General features: G+C 36.5%; 1 protein-coding gene across 1 annotated transcript; it reads right to left on the bottom strand.

The window, feature by feature from the left end:
• Window positions 1–4,124: 4,124 nt before the first annotated feature.
• LOC131076416 (probable serine/threonine-protein kinase PBL2) lies at window positions 4,125–10,545 on the bottom strand. The gene is made up of 5 exons (XM_058013589.2): window positions 9,937–10,545; window positions 7,307–8,336; window positions 6,357–6,614; window positions 6,119–6,241; window positions 4,125–5,392 (listed from the first exon to the last, which is right to left on the bottom strand). The coding sequence occupies exons 2-5, from the start codon at window positions 8,183–8,185 to the stop codon at window positions 4,652–4,654; spliced, it is 2,001 nt and encodes a 666-aa protein (XP_057869572.2). The 5' UTR covers window positions 8,186–8,336; window positions 9,937–10,545; the 3' UTR covers window positions 4,125–4,651.
• Window positions 10,546–16,980: the final 6,435 nt, after the last annotated feature.

Genomic DNA, 16,980 nt, shown 5'->3' on the forward strand with positions numbered 1-16,980 from the left:
CTCCAAAAACGTCTCGAGTCCCTATATAGCCCACCGCCTACACATAAACTATATGAGGATTTCATATCAATCTCAAAGGATCAACTACAAGTTATACAAGTTACTTTCAGAGAATTAAAGAATTGGAGGATGTAGTTCAGAGAATCTAGCACAAAGATGGCATGCTTGTGGATGGAGACCATGGTGCAAAGTGATGTGGAAGACAAAAGTCAACATTAGATCTATGTGCTATCCAACAAAAGTGTAATCAGATATGAAAATAATGCAAGCGACAAGTTTAAGTGGAGAATTGTACAAAACACATCTAATAGATTGTGCTCAAAAATTCCTATGCAATGTGCACAAAATAAAACGCTACACGTAAAAGATTGTGTTAGTCTTAATTGTGCAAAAATCAAAAGTGCAAGGTGTGTGACCACCACCTACCCAAAACAAATACAACCATATTGTTGGCGTTGAGTTGTCATTGATGTCAACCAGTATTGAAGGCTATCGGTAAGGTATGTCAAACCGGCATAAGGAAGATTAATATGAAGGCTTGTCAACCGGTATGAAGGTGTGGCAGACAAGCAGGTATTGAGACTATCAGTAACATCACCGGTAAGCGGTGATATGATGTTGTGTGTTGGCATGACAAGTTGTAACCGGTATAAAGGTTGGTTTTTTGTTTGTGATGATGTTTGAGATAAAGAGGCAGAGTGACAAAGAGATCACAAACCACATGAGGTGAAGTTGTGTTACCGGTGTAGTGTATACTGTCGGTTAGCTGCAGAGGAAGGTCTCACCGATAAAGGCTTGTGCGGATATGAGTTTGTTGAATGTTCAAGTTTAAACCGACCTTGTGTCGGTGAGCTGAGTGTATGCCGATGTGATGCCACATGGAGCTGAGGTGGCGAGCATGCAGAGGTCGATGAAGTTTCCATCGACATGGTTGTTGGAGCAGTTAGTCCACATTAATGAAACAACCACAGATCACGAGTCGATAACAAATTGATGCGGCTCAAGGAAGAATGAACGACAGAGAAAGATCAAGGAGTTGTTGGCACCTGGATCGAAGCAAGGAAATCGGATTGCAAGAGGACCTCAAGAAGGAAATAGTTGTGTCACAAATGAGTCGACAAATTTCAAGGTTGAAAATCATGGTGGGGTTTGCTATTTTTGGCAAATATACCTTGGACAGATGGAAAACGCGTGATGGATTATTCCTCTAATGCAGGTGTGCAATCCAAGGCGAATCAAATCAGATTGGATGCAGATTTGGTCGGTAGAAGAAAACCCTAGCCACCCTCTTTTTGAATTGTTATTTTGGCGAGAAAACTTCAGTTTAAGTATGGCGACCTAAAACAAATAGTGTTGTTGTTTAAGGGTGAAGAAAAGAGTGAAATTGTTGTTTGAAAGCCGAAGAGAAAAATACTCTAATTGTTTTTTGAGTGAAGAGTGTACCGATAAGGAGAAGTAGGATAAACCGGTGTAAGGAACAAACCGACAAAGTGAGCATAGAATGTAGAGGTGACAAACTGAAAGAAGCGGCACCTAATAGAGAGTGATCAAGTGTGATTTGAATTCAAAAAAACAGAGGGAGAGAAGATTAAGCAGAGTTAGAGCCAGCAAAAAAGCTAAGTTGCAGTGTGTGATGAGTTGATTCAAACCGGTAGTGCAAAGCTTTGAAGGGTTGCAAAACTTCATTTGCAGCAAGGATCTCATTTGTATATCTAAGTTTTCATATTACTTTCACTAAGTAGGTGCTTAGTGCAGGGGTTGTAGCTCCTTTAGGTTGTAGCCTATAAATTGTGTAGGGGTTGGTGCTCCTTTGAGTTGGTGCTCATAAATCAGGGGTTGGTGCTCCTTGCGTTGGCACCTTAAAATTTGTAATCAAAACTTTTCATTGTGAGGCTGGATTGGGCAAAAAATCTCCAACAACTATTCTCGCTGAGGTTTTTCCCAAATTGGGTTTTCCTCGTACATCTAGTGTTATGTGTTGCATCTTCATGTGTGTGAAGTATTAATCATTTAGTTATTTCTCCTACAAACATTGTTTGCATTGCTTTGGTAATCAATCTGCATCTTATGTATTTCATATTGAACCGATATAACTCTGATTAGATAAAAATTGTTTAAATCACTGATTCACCCCCTCTCAGTGATCCATTGTGTCTAACACATACACATTTGTAGTGATACACAACAAAAAATAAACACACATAAAAAGTAAATTTTTGAAGTGACTTAAAATTGATCAATCCCTAAGATGCTCCTGAGCCCTAAGCTATACTCGAAAACATTTTTTTAAGTTATCTATTAAACAAACTTAAAAAGCAATTCATTATTATATTTTAATTAATTAAAAAAATTGATATAACCCTACTTTGAGAGTGTCTATAAAGAGTTAGATTGATCATGCCTTTCCACCTTTATAAATCGCAGACTCCGATCGAAGACATAAAGCTACGCCTTTCAAGTCGGACTCCACCGAATCAATCCAACCTCAGATACATATCTGCGTTATTTTCTTCGTTTTAAGAATATTTTATTGTTTTCTCCATAGCACACATTCCATCCTTTTCTTCATATGACAAGGTAGGAAATGCTTTCATATTTAACTTTTTGATAATCGTCTTCTTTTTTGGTATTTTAATGAAAAGCATAAAATTCATAGATGCCATACTCTGCATTATGAGAAGAACAGACGTATCGCATTCTCAAGTTGCCCTTTTCTTTTATAGCATCATATTTTTATAATATTCAAAAAAATATTAATTTGTGGTGAGGAGAAGACAAGATTTTAACATCAAACAAAGGTGACACACATTCGCATTATTCTAACTTGCATAATGATGCTAATGGATGAATCTAGTGCACAGTGCACCCACCGTAATATGTGGTAGGCCTTTCTTTCAAGCCATCATTCCATCACCATCATTTGATGGCCGGCTCTTATCAAACTTATTTCTACAGAGCACCCAATGACGCCTAGTTCTTTATCTACTAATGAAACAAGAACCCATAGATTTACCCAGCATAGCTTATTTTACTATTATGTTCTCCATCCAATAATCATGGTGGTCCATGATTTATTCAACATAGCTTATCCCATTATTATGACCTGCACCTATCCATGATGGTGATGTATGATTATTGTCAACACATTCTATAACCTTTTTCCTATGCTCTGTATAGCTGCCTCACAAGTAGTGTGATGTGACATGATTTCTTTTTTCAAAACTTTGGTGATGTGTTATGGCCGTACATGTGATTTGGTCCACAAAAGAATGAAATCACCTACTTTGAATGCGTCTTCAATAGCACATCACAAGTTCTTTCATATTTTAAAAGTGCCAATAGAGTCACTAAAATATAGCTTTGATAAGGAAACAAGTGCAACTTATTCTACAATCATTCAATTTTCAAAGATTGACCACTTACTACTTCTAGTCCTTGTTCTACAACCGACCTAAGCCTGTCACCAAACCCAACTTTAATATTCTATGTTCAAAGCCTTGACTAAAATCTAATTCCAATCCTTTTATCCACATATGTCACATGAATGGTTGATAGGCAAAGACTTAGCGCGCAGTTCATATCTTGTGGACATATTTCTTCCAAATAAGTGTACGAACTCTAGTTGCCATATATATATTAGGTGAACCACATTCAAAGTTTCTCAGCAAGAATGCAATGCTCCCATCCTGCACCTTGCCATATTGTTAGTATAACCCATCACCAAACCAAATATAGACCATGGCTAAAAGCCTAACGTGTCATCATCCTAACACATCTAAAGCCCAAATTCTAATAATGGGTCTTGTTCTAGATCAGCACTAATTGATCAGATGTGCAGAACTTCTGTTCTGCACTTAACCGATCAAGATCTATTTTATCTGTTTTTACACCTAACTGGTATTAATCTTCTCTTTTCTTTTAAACGGAGGTCTTTTACAACCTTAGGTATCAAATGATGATTATGACAACAGTGGCTCTCTTCTTAGGTATCAAATGATATATCATGACAACGGTAGGCTCTCTTCTTAGGTGCCAAAAGATTATATTATTACAACAGTAGCTCTCTTCTCATGCAACAAACAAGAAGTGGGATCTTTCTATTCATTTGAATAATAGAAACCACCTTCTCATGCAACAAACAAAAAGTGGGATCTTTCTATTAATTTGAATAATAGAAGCCTTAATATAACATATAATAGAATACCTCCAAGCGTTCCTTAGAAGATTGAATTTATACAGACACATTTTTACAAACAAACAACTTCCACTTTACCGTCCATCCTCCTGTTCTGGATCCCAACACAAGTCTCTTCTCCTTTTGATAAGCACGTGACCAAACTTTCTTGGGTACAACTCTAATTCTGGGTCTGATTTTAGACCCTTCTCACTGTAAGCATTACAGTTGCAACCTCAACAATGTTGAGATCAACCTCACCTCTTGCTCCTGCCGCTACAGTTACAGCCAAAACAATAGAAGATACAGCCTCCTTGAAGCATGTATGATCCAATCACCACACAATAATAGTAGGTAAATAATACAGATGAAGCTTTGTAGATGTTACATTTGTATAGTAGTAATCTACATATTAAAATCAGTTGAAAAAGTGAATTCAATGAATAATATAATTGGAGGGGAAAATTATTGTATTTTCTAGAATCCTTCAACTCTAGTAGGCTGCTGCCTTGGAGAAGCAGTTTCTTTGCATTGCTTGATAAGAACTTCCTCCAGTGCAAAAGTTGATGCACATGATCTGGATGGCACAACAAGTGGTTTCAGCGGTCTCAATGGGCTCAGTGCTATATCTGATGCAGTGTGTGAAGGGGATGAGATTATCAATTTGTTTAAGCTGGGAGATCTAGATATGGGTTGCTCTGGCATGCATGGTGTTGAGTCTCTGGTTACTATTAGGGGCTGAGATTGAAATAGGCGAGTAGGCACTGCCACAAATGATGTCCTTGGTGGAGATGATGCTAATTGTTTGGAAATTTGCTGTGTATTTTCATTCTTGGGGCTTGTTGGCTCCTTCAAGGGAAACTTGGATGAGTATTTCATGTCCTGGACTGATTTTAGCACTTCCACAGCTACTCTCATTGTGGGCCTCTCAAATGGTTCCTTCTGTAAACACCTCAGGGCAAGGTCTGCCACTATCTTTGCTGCTTTCCCTGAGAATCGACCTTTCAACTTTGGATCCATGATTAGAGAGAGTCTGCATTCATCAGTAAGGAAGAACTTTGTCCATTTGACCAGGTTCCTCTCCTCCTTTGGATAGGAATTTCCCATGTTCTGGCGTCCAGTCAATAATTCCAGAAGAACTATCCCAAAACTCCAAACATTACTCTTGGGTGTCAACAATCCTCGTGGCAAAGTTTCAGGTGCGAAATATGCTGCTGCCTGAAAACACAACATCCTTTAAATCATTACCCTCGAGTATAAAATGGTGATTAAAATAAGTTGCACAGTTAATATGCAACTAACATAGCAGGTTAACTTTATAACAACATAATATTATTTTTTGAAAAATCAGCTACAAAGATGAGATAAGTAGGATTTATAGGGTGTTCATAACTTCATATTGTAAATAATTTCTCGATTCAAAAAAATCAAGATAGTTTCCTTTATTTTCAATGCAGTTTAGAATGCAATTAACATGGCAGATTAACTTTATAAATGCAAGATTAATTTTGAAAAATCAGCTACCTAGATGTTATAGGTAGAATTTATAGGGTGTCCATAAATTCACGTTGTAGATAGTTTTCTGAACCGGAAAGATCCAATAGCATCCTTTATGTGCAATATAGTTTCCAATGATTGTTTGAACATTAATTTTTCTTGATATTGGATAATCATCCACTATTCTTCCCAGAAACTTTAAACAGAAGATAATTATAAATTTTGTACAATCCAAACTGATCTTGGTGTGATATTGTGACTGATAAGATTTGGTTAGACTGGGGATTAGCTGGAATACAGGGAGCTTACTGCACTTTTACTCTAAGCAGATTAATGCAATAGCCCAGTACTTTTTAATCTTTAACAATCTAAGCATCTTGAAATTTTACATCAAAAATGGTATTTGTAAATGATAAGAATAATTCAGATTGAAGAATTGGTGCATACCGTAGAAGAATTACTGACAGAATCTATCTCCTGAGTGCAGCTAGCAAATCCATAATCAGTAAGCTTTGCACTGAAATCTTTGTCAATCTGAATGTTTGCAGCCTTAAAATCACTGTACATAGCCTGCACGCAAGAAGCGAATCTCCTATGAGATTTGCTAAAGATACGATTAGAGTGAAGGTAAAATACAGAAAAGATCCAATGTACAGATATAGAACAAGAAAAAGCAGAAGTATACCTGGAAAGGTCCTTCTTCATGCAAGTAAGCAAGTCCTTGAGCTGCACCAAGAGCAATTCTCATTCTTGTACACCAATCAATAGGTAGCCCATTAGCTCTACCATAAAGAAGTTGATCCAGACTTCCATGCGGGAGCATTTCATAAATCAACATACGCTCACAAGCATTTTCCCGGGCATGGTAACCAATTAATTTGCATAAGTTTTGATGTTGTAGCAAAGCTATTGTATTGACATCGTTAATAAACTCCTTAAAGTTCTGCAAAAGATTATTAACAGACCCAAAATTCAATCAAGAAATCACTCAAAACAACAAATCAATAGAACCAACTCTAAGCATTTTTTCAAATTAAACTAATCATTTAACAGCATAATTCTTAGAAAGGCTGTGAAAAAAGTGGAAAACATGCCCGTACACTTCTGCCTTAGACAATGTTTAAATTGTTATGATCGCAATCACTTGGATGCGAAACAAAAAAATTGGCGACTAAATCAAGCAAAATTCCAAACCAACAGCAATGACAATATGATTCACTTAAAACAATGCACACACATAATAATCAGACACCACAACATAAGCATGGAATTAAAGTTTTATGGTACAAAAGGGTCAAGACATCAAAAATCGCACATTCTGATTATTCTCTTGCTTTATTAAGTACCATCCCAACAACTTGGGACTTAAGTAAGAGTGATTTTAGAATTAACCATGTAAACTTGTTCTCATCCTATTGATAGATTACTGAGCATGATCCAAATGTTGATGCAAAACAAATTTACATGATTATTTCCAAGAGCTATCTTACTTATCTTCATGGACTGAGGAAAAATTGTGAATACAATTCAAAACTTGTAATTGAGAAAGCTAAGGGGCAAACATTAAATGAACAAATCAATTCTATGCAACACAATTAACAAATATACATCTAGAACACAGAGAGCATTATTTACCTGAGAAGTAGCAACAAAACGAGTAATTGCCACATCAATCATCTGTCCTGATAACTCATCTCTAATAGAAGCTTTATACACCAGAGATGCCTGACCTTCATAAAAACAGTACTCCTGTGAAAAATTATTGCAAGCACTGGAAAGCTCTTCATATGTGAATGAACGGAGATTCAACATATCCTTTGGGGGTGGAAGAGGCATCGGTTCAGAATTTGGAACAAGCCCAGAGCTCTTGAAGTTGCTGCTGCCTTTAAGGCTTCCAAATTTCTTAAGACCTGTGCCGAGAGATGCAGAGTTCAAAGGTGATGAGCATGAGGCTGTTTCACGGGCAGTGCTGCGTACAGTACAGCTATTTTCATGAAGGGAGGTAGGAGATGGAAGAGGGACTGGCTGGCCACAAAATGCCTTTCTGTCTGAGCCTACAGGAGCAGATATTGGGCTCACTGGTCCAGACTGAGAAGAGTTCCTATTGGGTTGTACTGCTTCAGAAACCGAAAGTGCTCGCTTTGTACCAAGTGGAGGTGGAGAAACTCTCTGTGGTTTCTCTTCTTCTTGCTCCAATTTTCCATATAGTTCCTTATGGGAATCTTGTTCTGTCCTACTGAAGCTAGATGGTGCGGATAAGGCTCTGGGGCTGGGCCTATTGTTGATCAACCAGTTAACATGCTGTACTGTTCTCACTTTTCTCCTGAAGCTTGGAGGACCAGAATGCGGTCCCCCGTTATGGCTTTGAGCTTCTTGTGAATCAGCCCCACTACCTCGCGCAGGCTCTGGCAAAAGTACTGGCTTGTTGTCATAGAGATTCACTGTTCTGTCACTTCTAACCACACTTTGTTCAGCCTGTTTCTTTTTATTTCTCTGGCCCATGAAGCACCCCATTGCAGACACAGAATAAAACTATTTAACCCAACAAACAGTTCTGCACTTCAAAATTCCCAAATACAACTAGCAGCTACTGTCCCTGATAAGCATATCGCAGTGTGCTAATTCTGTGTATATATCCGTCATAAACTCAAGGAATTGGCTGAGCCTGCAGTGCAGTCAAATGAAGCACCATTTAAAGGGATTGGAAAATGTTTATCTGATAGTCAGCAGAATCAAATTCATTGTTCTAAACATGTTCTTAAACAATCTCCACATAACAACCCCATCACCAAACAGTTCTAAAATTACAGCAAACAAATACAATAATTTTAGAAAGACTGATGGAAACAGAATAAAAAACACAAATTCTGAACTAGTTATGTATGTCTCATATTCACTTAGTAATACAATATGCTCTATTTGATGAACTGTTATATTCCAGAAAGCCACTAGCCATAATCTGAAATTTACATGGACATGTGACTAAAGCCATAGAATCACCCGATTTTGAACACAATCCATCCACTTTCACAAGATATGACTCAAATTTCAGAAACATGAATAAATTGAATATGCCACATACATAGCTGACAGAATTTGAGTGCCTTACAAGGCAGAAACCATTGATAAGTTGTCTGAGGCTCTGAATTCTGAGATGGTCAAGTTTTTCAACACATATATTAGGATATGAGGTTTTATGTCCAGTACGCGCAAATTCAGCACGAGTGCTTCGAGATCAAAGATGCAATAGAATTCTGAAACAAAATCAGCTGAGAAACAGGAACAACAACCATTGGAAAAAAATTAAGCACGCATTTTTTCCTCTTACCATCTAATTTCACAATATGCACTGCAAATTCAAAAACATACATATATTATGTGCATAGATTACATTAATGAAGGACTATCAACACCGGGGAAAATCGTTAAGTGTCAATCAAAGCTTAGAAGTTGGATGAGCTGATTTTTCAGGCTATGCCAGCCCTGGGCATTGGGATTTTGAAAACAATCCGTGCATTTCAATCAGATAAATTTGAATATCAGAGACATATCAGAAATTTAAGATGGAAGCATACAAACCAATTTTATCAATGATTATCTCACTTCCATGGACATCTGAGGCAAAACTAATCCATTTGATTTCATCAATTGGATGTCAAATCACATGTACAACAAAGACTAAACACAGTAACATAGAAACCAAGCAATCAAACAGATGGCATCAAAACATTGGATGTTGTTTAAGTGGATATTAGAGACACATTCCAAACGATTTCATTATACAGGTTTCATTTCCAGAGTCATGTGAGACAAAACCCATACAAGAAATTTCATCAAATGGTAGACATATCACAAATTGCAGACACCAGAATCAATAACTACTCTTCAAACTGGGGTTTTGGGCACATTTCAATCAATTCCACGAGATGGGTTTCATTTCTAGAGACATCTGATACAAAACCCGCCCCTGTACTTTTAGCAAAAGAGCGCCAAATCACTCAAATACCACAAATTAATAGCAAATACCCATTGGGTGTTCTTTAAATGGGGGTTTAGGCACAATCCCACCAATTCCATCAAATGGGTTTCATTGGATTAGAAACCCAAGCAGTAGAACCAGGCAAGAAATGTAAGAAAACATCAATGTTATGTCTTCCCTAGCATGAATCATCTATTAAACACAACCCCTGAAAGAAAAAAATTCAGGTTTCCCTGTGAAGTTCGGAATCCACAACAGCAGATAACAGATATTGATGTAAACTCACCTGCAATTGCACCGTATTGCCCTGATCTTTGTCCGGCTTCAACAAAATCCTCTCCTATTGGCCCAAATACCCAAAAAATACTCAGAGAGATCGGCAAAGCGTGCTTGCCGTTTTAAGACAAGAGCAAATAGACTAACCCTCAAGCCAAGGCATGCCAAGCACGTGGAAAAGCATTAATAACAACATTATATCAAACAATGGGTAAAATGCAATCCATTGATTCTTCTTCTTCTCGTTCAAAACTTGCAAATTTTCCTGCTCAAAGTCAATACAATCGGTCGGTGATGAATGCAATCCATTGATCATCTGATCTTCAAAGTTGCGAAGAAATTGAATGAATGGAGAAGATGAAGAACGAGTCAAATGGCATTGCAATGCATTGCTTTGCATTGAAGAAGATCCAAAGAAAGAGTCACACACAACACAACAAACAATTTTCCTCAGTCAAAGAAAGGAAAAAGCTGCCCCTGCTGCTTGGCTTGATTTACTAACTAAAGCAATCACCTCACACACCCCATTATTAATTTTTTTTTGAAAAACACTGCCACTTCTTAGTCTTTGGTCAAACTTGTCATATTATTCTATTCTCAAAAACATTGTGACCAACATAAAGCCACCCTCTTCCATGGATATTTATATTATGTGGATGCCTACCCACCCATCATGTCATTTTATGTCCTTGTTCTTTCCTCGGTGGCCCCCTGTGAAGCACACAGTAGGTTATTTTTTTTTAACACCGATTTTTCTACTCTGTGACCGGCCTGGCCTATTACAGGAAGCAGCCAGGGATATAGGGTGTGATCGATCTACATAAAAACAAATCATGGAGGGAACTTTCATTATGACTAGTATAAGTCGTTGGCTTGACTTCATTTGTGATGTATCATTGTTTTTTAAATGTACAAGCAATTTAAACAAGTATATATTTAAGTATATTTGATTTGAGCGAAAGGACCTTTTTTTAAAGAAATATATGAGAAGAACATCGTTTTGTGAATATTATATATTTAAAAAATATCATTTTATATAATAAGGCAGTATAATTTGAAACCTTTCTTTCATTTACATAATTTAAAGTTTTACTTTTATATTTGTTGAAAGATTTATGTTAAAGGATCTACTTTCTATAAGATTGTCTTAAGATCTAGATACTCTCTACAGATAATAAAATTTGATTCCTTTTCTTTGTTTGTCCAAACTAGAACAACCTAGCTCTAACATAGGGCTCCTAAGTTGAGACCCCCTACTTAGAAAGTTATGATAGACACTCCTTCTCAAGAATAAAAGTATACACCATTTTCTAAAAGATGAACTCCATATCTATTTCTATAATGGGACCTTGAGTTCAATATCAAAGGTCCAACTATCCAAGGACCTACTATTTATAGTACCAACAAGCCTTCACCATACTATAGAAAGGTTCAACAACATATTGACAAACCAAATTTTCTTCGATTATATATAATCCTTTTATGAAAATTATGGTGATCAATGACAACCCAAGACCCCATCCCAACAAACAATTGTGAATGTTGAATTGTGACCTATTTGTAAATCCTAACTAAGCCAACCACTAACCCTAGATCTACAAAATCATTCAACAAACAACTAATAAAGAACTACAGATATATGCAAATAGCATGAAATAAACAAAGTATACCTTCGCATGCAAGAAACGCTTGTCTCCAGTGTTCTCCTATCCTCCATGATCTTGTATTTGATGGTGTATGCTCTCAGATTTGTATGCACTTGCACAAGAGCTCAAAGAGGAATGGATGGTGGATGCGATGATGTAAGGCTATGATTGTAATGATGTATGCTCTAGCTAGATTTTTGCAAAGTATAGGTATGCTCAAACTATGTGTGTTGAAGAAAGAGAGGAGGAAGCCTCTTTTATAGAGATCACCATGAAAATAGAGGATTTAGATTAAGAGGTTAAAAGATGAATGGTCATGATCTCATAGACGAAAGAGAAATAGTAGGATTAATAGTAGGTAAAGATGAAGGGAGGAGATTAAGAAGTGGAAAGGTAAAAGATAAGGATGAATAGGATTAAGAGGTTAATTTGAAATGGAGAGATGTGATTAAACGGTGGGTTGACTTCAAAGAAAGCACAAAGTGAATGAAGAAACAATTGACACTTGTCACATGCCTACGAATTTGTATTGTGATCTACGTGAACAAGTTGGATGGTTGCGATAAAGAGAAAAAAGATAATTAAATAAATAAAATATTTATATGATTAATAGAAGAAAGGGGCTAGATAAATTAAATATTTATTTAATTAAGAAAGGAGGTAAGATTTTTTTTTAATAAATGGGTAAAAACTTAATTGAAAATCAGAATCAAGAAATACAAAAGTGAACTAGAGTCTCAAAGCCCCAGAAGGGAACCACAAGCCCAACCCAAGATCAGCCAGCTTCATAACTATCCATATCCTTAGCAAATATCTTATGCAAGTCCTGACAGTAATCCGGGGAGAGTTGCTCCCATCCTTCAACTTTCCAAGCATCATCATGTTCTGAGGCCCACTTAGCCAAACAATCAGCTGCTCTATTCCATTCACGAGGATTGTGGATGAAAGACACCTTCTCCATCATAGAACTAATTTGAAGAATCTAGTGAATGATCCCTGCCAGCTGCCAATGAATCCCACTCACCTTCTGCTCAATCAACAAGTTAACAATAATTTGTGAATCCGATTTGCAAATGACCTTCTACCACCCCAACTCCAAGGCACGCTCCAGGGAATAGAAAATTGGTAATCCCTCCTTAAAGTTATTAGACTGTCGCCCTTTATGCACTGAGAAGAAGAAAACCACCTCCCCCCTACTATCCCTACCAACACCACCAATCCCAGCAGGGCCTAGATTACCCCTAGAGGAGCCATCAGTGTTAATCTTGATGGACTCATCCTGAGGGGGCATCCACCTTCCCACCCTTTGAACCTTCTTCATAGCACATCTACCTCTCCTGACACAAGTTGAGGCGGGAGACATCTCCTGCAAACCCAACCTATTCAAAGAACTTGTAAAGGATGTACTAGAACTTGTCCACACTGATTTGTAAAGGATGTGCTCTAGGAAAGAACTCAAAAGGGTCCTTTCCTTCAAGTGAACACAAACCAAAAGTTGTACTAGAACTTGTCCACACTGATCTGTGTGGTCCAATGTCATTACCATCACTAGGGGGATTTTTGTATTGCGTGATATTTGTTGATGACTACTCTAGGAAAACTTGGATCTATTTCATAAAACTCAAAGAATCAAATGAAGTGTTATTGAAATTCAAAGAATTTAAAGCCTTAGTGGAAAATCAAACTGAGAAGAAAATAAAGACTCTAAGATCAGATAATGGGGGTGAATATATCTCTGAAAATTTTAAAGAATTATGCATTTCTATTGGGATTAAGAGGGAGTGTACAGTACCTTATAATCCTCAACATAATGGAGTTGCAAAAAGGAAAAACAGAACCATCATCGAAGTCGCTAAAGTCATGATTCATGATCAAAATCTACATATCTCATTATGGGTTGAAGCCTCAAATACAGCTGTGTACATTCAAAACAGATGCCCTCATTCAATCTTAGAGAATATAACACCTGAAGAAGCCTTTATAGGGAATAAACCAGATTTAAGCCATCTAAGAATCTTTGGTTGCCATGTGTATATTTGCATTCCTAAAGAAAAGAGGACCAAACTAGAACCCTCCAAGAAGAAAGGCATATTTGTTGGCTATGGTGAAACCACTAAAGGATACAAAGTCTATATCCCAGGATGAAGATCTATTGAAATCAGTAGAGATGTCAAATTTGAAGAAGATGTTGCTTATAAAATCTCTCTAAGTGCGGAAGATGATCAAACCACAGAATCAGATGAAAATCTTACAATTGAGAATCAGAGGGAGAATAGCATAGAACATCATGAACTTCAATCATCTAATTTTGAGAATGCTGAAAATCCTAACAACAAGAAAAGACCACTATGGGCAAGAAAGATGATTGAAGAAAATAATGTGGAACCTGAAGAAATCTTCAGAGAGAATAAGAAAACAAGAAGTCAATCATGCTATATGTTGCACTCATGACTGAGCTTACAAAATCTGAACTATCAAATGTTGAAGAGGCTTTAACATGTCAAGCTTGGAAAGATACAATGATTGAGGAATACCAATCTATCTTAAAAAATGATGTCGGGGACATTGTACCTAGACCAAAAGACAAATTAGTTGTCTCTTCAAAGTGGTTATTCAAAATCAAATATGCACCAAATGGTAGTATTGAAAAACACAGCCAGATTTGTTGCCAGGGGGTTTTCTCAAAAGGTTGGAATTGATTACAAAAAGACATTTGCTTCAGTTGCCCGATATACTTCTGTAAGAACCATTATTGCCATTGCAACGTCTAAAGGGTGGAAGATATATCAAATAGATTTAAAGACCGTATTTTTGAATGGTGTTATTGAGGAAAAAGTATATATAGAACAACCTGAAGGCTTTGCTACACATGATAGAAACCTCTTTGTGTGTAAACTAAAAAAAGCTCTCTATGGCCTTAAGCAAGCTCCCAGAGCATGGTATGAAAGGATAGATAGTTATCTCTCCAAGCTAGGATATTCCAAAAATGAAGCAGATCCTAACATATACTTCAAAATATCGAATGGTGACATGTTAATAATTGTTCTTTATGTTGATGACTTGTTGATAACAGGAGAAGATCATCTTATTGCAAAATGCAAACAAGATCTTGTGGCTGAATTTGATATGAAGGATCTAGGTCTTTTGTACTTTTTTTCTGGGTCTAGAAGTATGGCAAAAAGAGAATTATATTTTCCTAAATCAAGGAAAATACACCACTGATATCTTGACCAAATTTGGTATGATGGATTGTAAACCTCTATCCACTCCAATGGAAACAAATCTTCATAAGCTCAAAAGTGAAGCAGTCGATTCATAACCTATAGATCCTACATACTATAGACAAATTATTGGATCTCCTATGTACCTGGTAAACACTCGTCCTAATATTTGTTACGCTACTAATGTGTTAAGTCATTTCATGTGCGAACCTAAGAAGATTAACCTAATGGCTGCTAAGCATATTCCGAGATACTTGCATGGTACTATTGGACTTGGCTTGAAATATGAAAATGTTGAGATACAACTCCAAGGGTATTCTGATTCCGATTGGGTAGGAAGTTCCATTGATCGTAAAAGTACAACAGGGTGTTGTTTTAGTCTTGGATCGGCTATGATATCCTGATTTAGCATAAAATAGTTAGCAGTTGCTCAGAGTTCCACTGAAGCTGAATATATGGTTGCCTCCATGGGAGCTCATGAAGCAGTGTGGTTGAGGAAATTGCTAGTTGGACTATTTGGGAAGCCCCTGAACCCCACTGTGATTCACTATGATAATCAAAGCTGCATCAAACTTTTTGTAAATCCATTTTTTCATAATCGATCCAAGCATATAGAAATCCCTTACCATTACATAAGAGATATGGTAGACAGGGATGTTATCAAATTGACCTACATCAGCACTGAAGAGCAAAGTGTCGACATATTCACCAAACCTCTTGCAAAGTTGAAAGTGGAGTGCTTTAGAGGCAAACTTGGTATGACAATTATAATTGAAATTTCTGATATTGAATCTTAGTCATATGTAATTTGATATATTCATGAATATCTTGGATGCAATATTGCATGTATGTGTTATGTCATGAAAGGTGACGATCTTTCATGTGATGTATGTGTAAGATCGCTATTGTAAGGTGATGACCTCCACAATAGCCTGATCTGTTATCAAGATTGACTACATTAAGTTGTTGTCCCAAAATGTGCCGGAAATCTTGATACTAAATTTGTTATGTTGAATTATTGATTTGTTGTCATTAAGTGTTGTTCTAAAATGTGTCGAAAATTATGATAACAATCATAACATGATTGACTACATTAATTTGTTGTCCCGGAATGTGTCGGATATCATGATACTAAAATTATTGCACCTGTGATAATGACAATTTTACAATTGTCACTAGGATCAAGGTTGTTATCTTATAAGACTTCATGGAGTTGTTGTCCCAGAGTGTTGGATATCAGATAATCCATATCTCCCCGAGATATGAAGTATTTCACTGGTAAGCATTACTGAGTGAATGTATATGCTCATGCCAAATGAATATATATCTAGAATGTTGTTCCTTAAACATAGTTATGAAATTCAATCCTCTTTTGCTAAGAGGGAGTGTTAAGGATGTAGCCTCATTCGGATTGAAAAAAGCAATATATTATGAGTAAAATGACACCTACATATATATGTGATTGAATAGAAATATATATGTGTGTGTGTGTGTGTGTGTGTGTGACACCTACATACATACATACATACATATATATAGATATATATGTTTAATGAAAGTAACATTAACATATTATCATTTTATCCGATGGCTTTCAAATCATATTTGATATTATTACTATCGAATTGTTATTAAGCACGATAGTATCGAACACGAGAAGTAATTTGGTGCATAACTAACAATGGTTAACAATATATAGTGAAGCGCTATGTTTACGTAGGGTCATGACCCTACGTGGCATAAAGCCACGTAGGGGTCATGCCTCTACGTAGACATAACCCTTCACTGATATACATATAACCAATGAAATCGATGCTTGTTGGTAAGGTAATCAATAACAGTGGCAATTACGTTATACAACAAGTAGTTGATAATAGAATCAGTTATTATCTTGACAGAATCATATATATATATATATATATATATATATATATATATATATATATATATATCAGATATACATTAAAGAAAAGACTATTGTTTTCTCTATCACTGATCTATATTCCTTAACACCTCTATCCAAAGGAAAATTCACCTCACATTTAGCTTCCACCGTCTCCCAAATCATACCAATGATTCTATTCCACACTTGTTGAACTAACAGTCTGGCCTCCCTAAAGATCCTTTTATTCCTCTCTAGCCAGATTTGCCATAGTATGAAAATGGGCCCAATATGCCAGATAGTCT

Source organism: Cryptomeria japonica, chromosome 7 (assembly GCF_030272615.1).
Source record: "Cryptomeria japonica chromosome 7, Sugi_1.0, whole genome shotgun sequence".
In the NCBI taxonomy this organism is placed as follows: Eukaryota; Viridiplantae; Streptophyta; class Pinopsida; order Cupressales; family Cupressaceae; genus Cryptomeria; species Cryptomeria japonica.

What these genes read in the sequence shown, in the direction of transcription:
- LOC131076416 (XM_058013589.2), bottom strand. Translation starts at nt 8,185, where the DNA reads ATGGGGTGCTTCATGGGCCAGAGAAATAAAAAGAAACAGGCTGAACAA. An exon ending in GTTTTGTTGCTACTTCTCAG is followed by an intron (nt 6,615 to 7,306) that starts GTAAATAATGCT and finishes AATCTTTTGCAG; the next exon opens with AACTTTAAGGAGTTTATTAA. An exon ending in CTGTCAGTAATTCTTCTACG is followed by an intron (nt 5,393 to 6,118) that starts GTATGCACCAAT and finishes TTGTGTTTTCAG; the next exon opens with GCAGCAGCATATTTCGCACC.